The sequence below is a fragment of the Myotis davidii genome, unplaced genomic scaffold (genome assembly GCF_000327345.1).
Source record: "Myotis davidii unplaced genomic scaffold, ASM32734v1 scaffold76, whole genome shotgun sequence".
NCBI lineage: Eukaryota > Metazoa > Chordata > Mammalia > Chiroptera > Vespertilionidae > Myotis > Myotis davidii.
In genome coordinates, this window is record NW_006288892.1 from 1,482,367 (window position 1) to 1,491,111 (window position 8,745).

Sequence of the window (8,745 nt, forward strand, 5' to 3'; positions counted from 1 at the left end):
TGCAGCCTGATCTTGTCTTGCTCCAGAACCTTGATTTTCACCAGCAGGCTCTCTCTTTCCTGCACCACCTGCGTGCACTGACTCTTTGACTCATGAATCCTATTAGATGCCTGTAATTTAAAAAGAAAGAAATGGGAAAAACATGTTTGAATCATATCATATGACTACCATAATTTAACCTCTTTTCCTACATTATCTAAAAAAATAAAAAATAAAAGTGCTTATTTTCTTTTCTTTGTTTCCCTGGGTATGCTGTTATTTTGTTATCTCATAAATTCATGAAAAAATTCTGTAGATTTATGTTGCCACTTTGCGAAATGGCTTCATACTTACTTTTTTTCCCCCATAAAAGGAACTAGAAGTTGTAGACCTGTCTTGTTCTTAACAGCAATTAAGTTTCAAGAAAATATAGCAGTTGTGTTCCAGGTAATTAATTACACCTGCTATACCTACACCTCACCTATTAGTTATACTAACATGTTTTAAAAAGCAATAAAAATCTTTGCAAATATACACATAACCCACACCCAGCCCCACACAAATATTGTCTATAGAAGTCAAATGTATTAGAAGCTAAAGAAGTTGTTTTTAAATTTAGGGGTTAAAAAAATAAAAGCCAAACAAGTGAGGCCATGATCTAGAGAGTAGAATAATGCATGCAGAAAAAGCATGCAAGCAAGAGAGAAAAGGTGATTTTAAAATTGCATAGAAAATGCCTATGACATGGCTTTTATTTAGGAAATTTTAAATTAAAAATATAGGTCATAGCTCACTAAGTAAGAGCTATCTTCTATAAAATAGAGTGAGACACTCAGAGGAATTGATCTCAGATGTTACACCTATGCTAAAGTTCTAAAAGCAGAGCCAAACACAGGTTACACACAAACTGGCATTGACACAGTGACAGAGTGGAAGTGCAAAAAGCACTGAAGCTACTTTAAAGCAGCTGCCTGGATGATGACAGATAGTACAGTAATAAAAAGAAAAGTAGACTTTCTACAAGCATCCATCTCAGTAACAAGAGCACAGTTCAGGTAAGATGACAATGAAGTGAATTATTTGAGAGACAGTGGAGCTGTGAATACCTCTAAAGCCTGCTTTTGGAATTTCTCAATTTCCTGTCTCAAATTTTCCCTCTCTCTCTGTAAATCATTAATCAGCCCCTGCAGTTCCAGGGTTCGGTTGTTGCTGATCTGCAGTTGGCTTCTTAGTTCAGAGATGGTTGCGTTTTTATCACTATCGGCTTCACTTCGGCCCCTCCTGAGCTCATCGTATTCCAGCTTCAGGTTCCGTAGTTCTTCCTCCAACATCAAGTGTTCCTTGGTCAAGTTCTCTGTGAGAGACTGCAGCCTCTCGATTTCTATTTTGCTTTCATTTAAGCTTCTGCTTTTATCTTCTATCGCCTTCTGGAAATGCTCGTTCCTCACGTGAGCCTGTTTGACATTTTCTTGTTCCTGGAGCAACTGGCGCCTCAGGGCCTCTACCTCCGAGGCCAGCCTCCTCAGCTCTTCCTGGGTCCTCTGCTTGTCCCTCACGTGGCCGTCCAGCACATCCCTCTGCTGCCGGAGGTCATCCTCGCTCCTTTTCTTAATGATGGACACCTGCTCCAGCTGCTGGGTCAGGCTGGTGATTTTTATCGCTTGCTCCTTCAAAGACCTCCTCATGCCGTCTAGTTCCTCCTCTAGCTGCTTCCTCTTGCAGGAGTCTTCTGAGGCCGTCCTCTTCAGCCGCATCAGCTCCTCCTCCACTTTCTGTTTCTGCAACTGCAAGTCTTTCAGAGAATTCTGGAATCTTGTGATGTCCTGGTCCTTCACAGTCCTCTCCTGGGAAATCCTTTCATAGTCGATTCTCAGGCGTGTTAGTTCTTTCTCGTGAACCTTCAATTTGCTTATCGTCTCTGTTGCACTGTCATTTGCTTTCTGCAGGTCAAACTGGGTCCTTTGTAGTTTAGCATTTTCATCTTTCAGGAATTGTCGTTCATTGGTCTCTGTTTCGATAAGTTGTTTTAATCTCTCTATCTCTTTGTTTTTGTCCTGGATGGTCTTGGCAGCATCATCAAGAGACTGCTTGTATCTCAGGCTCTCTTCTGTTCGCATCTGAGTGACCTGTCTCAGCTCAATCTCCAGCTGCTGCTTTCTCTGAGACACCTCCGAACCTGTGGCCTTTTGCTGCTGGACGTTTTCTTCAACCCTCCTGAGATTCTCTGTGGTCTGGGTTAAAGTGTTCTTCAGCCTCTTTACTTCTTCAGAGAGGCTCCTGTTTTCTCTGGTGAGGTTATCTATCTGGGCTCGGTAGCCACTGGTGTCCTCTTCCCTCTTCATGGTGAGCTGGTGGATGGTCGTCTTGGTGATGTTGATCTCGGTCTCAAACTGGTTTTTCAAGCTAATGATTTCCTCGTCGTAACTGTTTCTTACCTTAGCCAGTTCATTTTCATATTCCCAGCGGCGCTTCGCCTCATCCTGAAAATCAACTTTGAGTCTTTCAATCTCCTTGTTTTTGTCCTGAATGGTTTTTGCAGCCTCCTCCAGGGACTGCTTGTGTCTTGCATTGTCCTCTGAGCGCTGCTGGATGACCTGCTTAAGCTCTATCTCCAGCTGCTGCTTCTTTTGCATCATCTCGGAGCCACAGGCTTTTTGCTGAAGGGCATCTTCCTCAGCCCGCCTTCGCTGCTCAGTGGTCTGCAGGATGCTGTCATTCAGCCTGACGATCTCATCCTTCAGATCTCGATTTTCCCTTGTGAGTCTGTCAAGCTGGTTTCTAAGGTTTTTGGAATCATCCTCCTTTTGCATGCTTATCTCCTGGATGGTGGTCTTCGTAATGTTAATCTCTGTTTCAAACTTGTTCCTTAAATTACTCATCTCCTCATTATAGTGGTTTCTTACCTTTGCCAGCTCATTTTCATATTCTCTCTTCCGGGCACTCTCCTCCTGCAGAAGAATCCTCAACCTTTCTATCTCGAACTCCTTGTCTTTGATGGCTTTTTCAGACTCTATTTTTTGCCAACCAAGGCTCTCCTTTTCACATTGCCTGGCTTTCTGCAGTTGGTCATAGTCACTCTTCTGTTGGTCAAATCTGTCTTCCACAGCCTTTCTTCTTCTCTTTTCATCTTCAATCTCATAAGTCAGTCTGGTGATCTTCTCATTGAGTTCTTTTATTTGGCCGTAGCACTTGTCTAGATTTTGCTTAGCTGCCTTTCCATCCAGCTCAGCTTGTCTCTTTAGTTCCTCCAGGCTCACAAGCTTTGCTTTGAACTGGGAACACTCTGTCTGATATTTCTGCAGGTTCTGATCCAGGAATTTGTTCTTATTGCAGTTTTCAGAGTTAGCATCTCGGGCCAGTCTAAGCTCCTCTTCTAAAACTTCAATCTTCGTATTTTTCAGCTACAAAAGTAAAATCAGAAACATGTTGAAACAAAAACACGTCATATCACAAGAAGGAAACAGTACTTGCCCCCTCCCAGACCAGTGTACATTTTCATTTCTCTTTACACACCTGCATACATGCACACATACTGATACACATACAAGCACACACATACCACACATACAAGCACACACATAGAGAGGGATATAAGACAAAAACTACTTGACAAAAATTCAAGAAATCTGTATTTTCCTCATAATTTTTCAACTGCTTGTATGATCTTAGCAAATGATATACCTTTGAGTTTCAGCTTCCTCATCTATAAATGAGGTACTTTCTTCCAAAAGCAAAAGCTTATGATTTCATAAATTATGTTTGCTTTATTTCAAGGAATACAGTAAGTTACCATATAAACTCAATCCAAGTATTAGAAATGAGGAGTAAATTAAACAATCACTCAACATGAAATATTCAAATGCAGCTATCATCTAGTACGTTCTTAGTCTTGATTTAACACAAAGAAATAAATTCCTTGACCAAACTATAAATGAAATTATTGGTTTGGGGAAAGGTAAAATAGCTATAGTTTTGTAAATATTACCTAAAGCATTTTGAGCAGTGTACTAGAGTATGGGACTAACCCCAGGCTCATGAGCAAACTATATTATACTAATTATGTAGAAAAACAGTTTTACCAGTAAGTATGCGCAAATCCATGTTATAATGAGACAGTATTAATAAGGTTCTACTCTAACTTTTTGATGCTTCAAGGAAATAAAATAAATAAAAATTACCTTCAGGTCTTCCAAACTCTTCAGCATCTCACTTAAGAATCTGTAATAGTCTCCAGATCTTGTAATTAGTTCTATGTACCGAGAATGCATATCTGCAGCCTTGGAGAAACAGAGTGAAAGAAGATAAAAAAAGATTATTACATTCCAAAATAGCCCTATGCATGTTGACCGTTTTTGTTTTATAAAACAATGAAATAGCAAAATTTTAATTCAAAGAGTGAATTCCCTTCTCTCATGCATGCTAATGCCAAATTCTAGGAGTACATCAACATAAAAAGGGCTAGAAACACTGTATTCCATCATCCTTAGCTCTACAGGGTGTTTTCCCTAAACCAGGGATGAGGAACCTTTTTTCTGCCAAGGACCGTTTGGATAGTTATAACATCATTCATGGGCCATACAAAATTATCAACTTAAAAATTAGCCTGCTATATTTGGTCAAACATTTAATAACTCACCCCTAATGCCTTGGCAGAGCCAGACCAAATGGTGTCAAGGGCCTTATATGGCCCTTAGGCCAGACATTTCCCACCCTTGCCCTAAACCATCTGACAGGTGAAGTTCTCTGACAATTTTTTAGGGAAAAGTTGTCTTTTAAAAATCCACAAGATATTTTCCACTTTTTAAAGTCTCCCTCATTAAATTCAGAATTTAAGCCTAATTTCTGCAAAAATTCTAATAAATAGACAACAGATTCAGACTTCTACTGATCATTTCCTAAAATGCATCACATACTGATCACTCACAATAGAAGGAACATAACCTTCTATTCAACCTTTTTGAGTGGATACCCTATAACAAAAGATGAATTTAGAACTGCAGGGAAGACAGGGAAAAGGGAGGAGGCAGAAGGAAGGGCAGGCCCTAAGAGATATGTAATGACATACATACCTCTTGCAGAATCACCCCAGAAGGAGACTGAACCATGGTTCTCTTAATAGGTATGTTCAGTAGTGTTTCCAGTCCTGAGGTGTATGATGCCAGCTGGAGTTCATAATCCTGCAGAATAATAGAGTTTAAGAAATACATACTTCGTGAACTTATAGTCACTGACAGCTACCACTCCACATTTCAAAATATCAAACTGTATTACTAATGACCAACTCCAAAGGCTATCATATGTAGCTAGTGCCCACGCAGCTAATATTACATTATTAAACCAAGCATTACATCTTTATATGCTAACTGGAGAATTTTGTACATGCCATCAGTCCAGAGAATGAGGACCAGCCCAGCCCCACAGGTGTTGTTAATGTGTAATGAATTCATATTAATGGATAACAAATTTTTATGGTTTGTTTAGGAAAGAACATATAAAATCCATAATTGCTATCCTCAAGAAGTTTATAATCTTGAAACTGAATCAGAAAATAATGCAGTTAGTAATGTTCTTGATGAAATACCAACATTCTTTGTAAAAGCAGCATACCTTAATTGAATTTGCACAAAGTTCAGCAATTTTTTGTACTTCTTCTGATTTGTCTCGTTTGCCAGAAATTTCATTATGCAAGTTCTATATAAGAAAATAAAATATTATTTACAAATGTTAGAGTGTATATACATTTAAAAAGAAATGTTATTTCACTTTTTAACCTCTGTTCCTTGTTTTTTCTCTCTCGGTTTATTACTACATGTACTGGCCTCTATTCTCACAGTTAAACCTTAAGAGATGAGCATATGTTCTATTCAGAAAATAGAACAAAGCTCTTCAACTTCTTATCTACTCAAAAGGTTACTTTCCAGTCAGAATTCTTTTCTGGTCCTTTTAACTCAATTTATAAAAATACTTTAGTATAATATTACATTATCTCTATAGTCATAACTGCATTTCTTTGTAAATATCTCAATTGTTTTCCTCTGAGCAGCCTTTTAAGCATTCACAAAATAGGCTAGTAATATTCATCATTTCAAACCCAGGCACTGCTATGAAAACCAGAGGAAAATACAGCCTACACCCAAGTAATTTCAAAACGGCTATGGAATGACAAGTTGACTTTTACCTTCTGCTCATTTAAAAATCGCATGACTGTGTTGGAATCTCCAAACTTCATGGATTCTAAGGAATCCTGGCGGCGTTTGGCATCATAGAGCCACTTGCAGAAAGCCTGGTAGTTATCACGATAATTCCTCAGTTGCTTGATTTGTTTCTCTAGGTCCCATAATCTAGAGAAAGCACAGATAAAATTATTGAAATTGTTAAAGCACTGCAGTTGTTCCTCAAAGTATTTTATAAAGAGCTCCTATATGACCGAGCCATTCCACTTCGTATTTACCCAAGAGAAATGAAAACATACATCCACACAAAATTTACACATGAATGTTCATAGCAGCATTTTTCACAATAGTAAAAAACTGGAAACAACCAAAATACCCATCAATGGATGAAAGGATAAACAAAATGTAATATACCCATACATAAAATATTATTCAGCCATAAAAGAAATGCAGTACTAACATATGCTACACCATGTGTGAACCTTGAAAACACTCTAAGTGAAAAAAGCCAACTGCAAATGACCATGTTGTTTGATTCCATTGATATGAAATGTCCAGAACAGGCAAACCTATATAGACAGAAAGTTGGGTGGTAGTGATGGCTGGTAGGTAGAGGGTTTCTTTGTGAGGATGACAAAAATATTCTAACTTAGATTGTAGTGATGGTTACACAATTCTGAATATACTAAAAACCACTGAATTATACACATTAAATGAATGATCTATATGGCATGTGAATTACCTAACAATAAAGATGTTTTTTAAAAGCACTGGTAGCCCTGGCCAGGTGACTTAGTTGGTTGAAGCGTCATCCCATACACCAAGAGGTTGCAGATTCGAATCCCAGTCAGGACACATACCCAGGCTGCAAGTTCGATCCCTGGTCAAGGTGTGTACAGGAGGCAACCAATCAATGTTTCTCTCTCACATTGATGTCTCTCTCTCTTTCTCTCTCTCTCTCATCAATGAAAACATATCCTCAGTGATGATTAAAAAAATAAATAAAAAGCACTGCTAACAAAATGAATTACAAGCAAGATTCAGGAGTTTTTTTTAAAACCTCGTGTGCAATAAAGCATTTCTTTGGTTAAGATTTAATTTTCATAAACTTTTAGTGAGAACATGTCTGCTTCCTCCAATAATCATAACAAGGGCTTGTTTATGGGGCACAAAAGAGCTTGATCAATGTCTTCTACTATTTCCCCAAGAACCTGGATGGCGCCTGGCTTGGGCTGATTCAATCTTGGCTATTGGGATGTACTGTCCTTCTATTTCCAACAAAACTATCTACAGGCCGTCCATAAACAGAACACCTGTATTGACTCACTTACATACAAAACAAAACCATTATTTTTATAGTGATCATTTCAAGTGCCATTATCTCAGGAACAAACGATTGGGAAGAAAGTGCAGAAGGAGGCCGGCATACCTGTAGTCTATCTGTTTATCTATTCTTTGCCAGCGATCTGTCAGCTGTGTGACTTTTTCACTGAACTTGCCCAGATCCAGGTCATAAAGTGGATACTGCTGTGAAGTCTGGGAGTGGATCTGCTGGGCTTTCTGCAGTTCTGTCTTCATGGTGGCCAACAATGACTTCTTCAAGTTCAAGTCATTTTTAATTTTCTGTCATCAGAGAAAAAAAGAGTATAAATTCATCTCATCTACTTCATGTCTCACTGCAAATCACCAAATAAAATTTTTTTTATAAAACTCTATAAAATATTCATATTTTTAAGTGATGGTCAATTCAGGAAAATATATTTACTGATTTCATTTCCCAATAAATGTGCCAGTGATTTAGTTCCTTGTGCTACCCCACTAAAAAATGATTAAATGTGTAGCCCTAACTGGTTTGGCTCAGTGGATAGAGCGTCAGCCTGCAGACTGAGAGGTCCCAGGTTCGATTCCGGTCAAGGGCATATGCCTTAGTTGCAGGCACATTGCCAGTAGGGGGTGTGCAGGAGGCAGCTGATCAATGTTTCTCTCCCATTGATGTGTCTAACTCTCTATCCCTCGCCTGTCCTCTCTGTAAAAAAAAAAAAAAATCAATAAAATATATTAAAAAATAAACAAAAAGTTGCTGTCACATTGCCAGGAATCACATGCAGACTTGATAACAAAAGATGGAATAAGAGAAACTTGCTGTCCCTGCATATTTCTTAAAAAAAAAAAAATGATTAAATGTGTAAATTAGTTTGAGAAATGCTAAATATTACACTCCATCCTTGCCTGAATAATTCTAACATGTATTAATGTATTAATGGCTCTGAGAAATCCCAGAGTACAGAAACCAGTTTAACTACGTTTAGCTAGGCGTTCCACAGACTAATCTCACCACAAATTACTTTCTCACATAGTTCCTACTAATGCACTCTGAAAAGCAGTGTATTAGAGATAACAATTAATATCAACATGTGTGACCAACAAAATTTGGTCCTCAAATCCATGAAAACTTGGTGAAGCTTTATCACTGGAACTGAGTCCCTTATTACTTCCCATACCTGGGCCCCGGTGGCGTCCCTGCACATTACCTTCAGTCCACAGCGGTAAGCTTCCACTTTGTCCAGATCCAGGTAGACAGTTTCCTCTTCGT

At 38.5% G+C, this 8,745-nt stretch overlaps 1 protein-coding gene across 1 annotated transcript in view; it reads right to left on the reverse strand.

The window, feature by feature from the left end:
- The window catches only part of DSP (desmoplakin), a gene marked incomplete at its 5' end in the record, with an annotated part of 30,519 nt that overhangs the window by 4,105 nt on the left and 17,669 nt on the right, over positions 1–8,745 (reverse strand). The window contains 8 exon segments of the mRNA XM_015562242.1: positions 4–110; positions 1,086–3,380; positions 4,158–4,256; positions 5,049–5,156; positions 5,587–5,670; positions 6,158–6,320; positions 7,582–7,775; positions 8,684–8,745. Coding sequence (XP_015417728.1) covers positions 4–110; positions 1,086–3,380; positions 4,158–4,256; positions 5,049–5,156; positions 5,587–5,670; positions 6,158–6,320; positions 7,582–7,775; positions 8,684–8,745 — 3,112 coding nt within the window.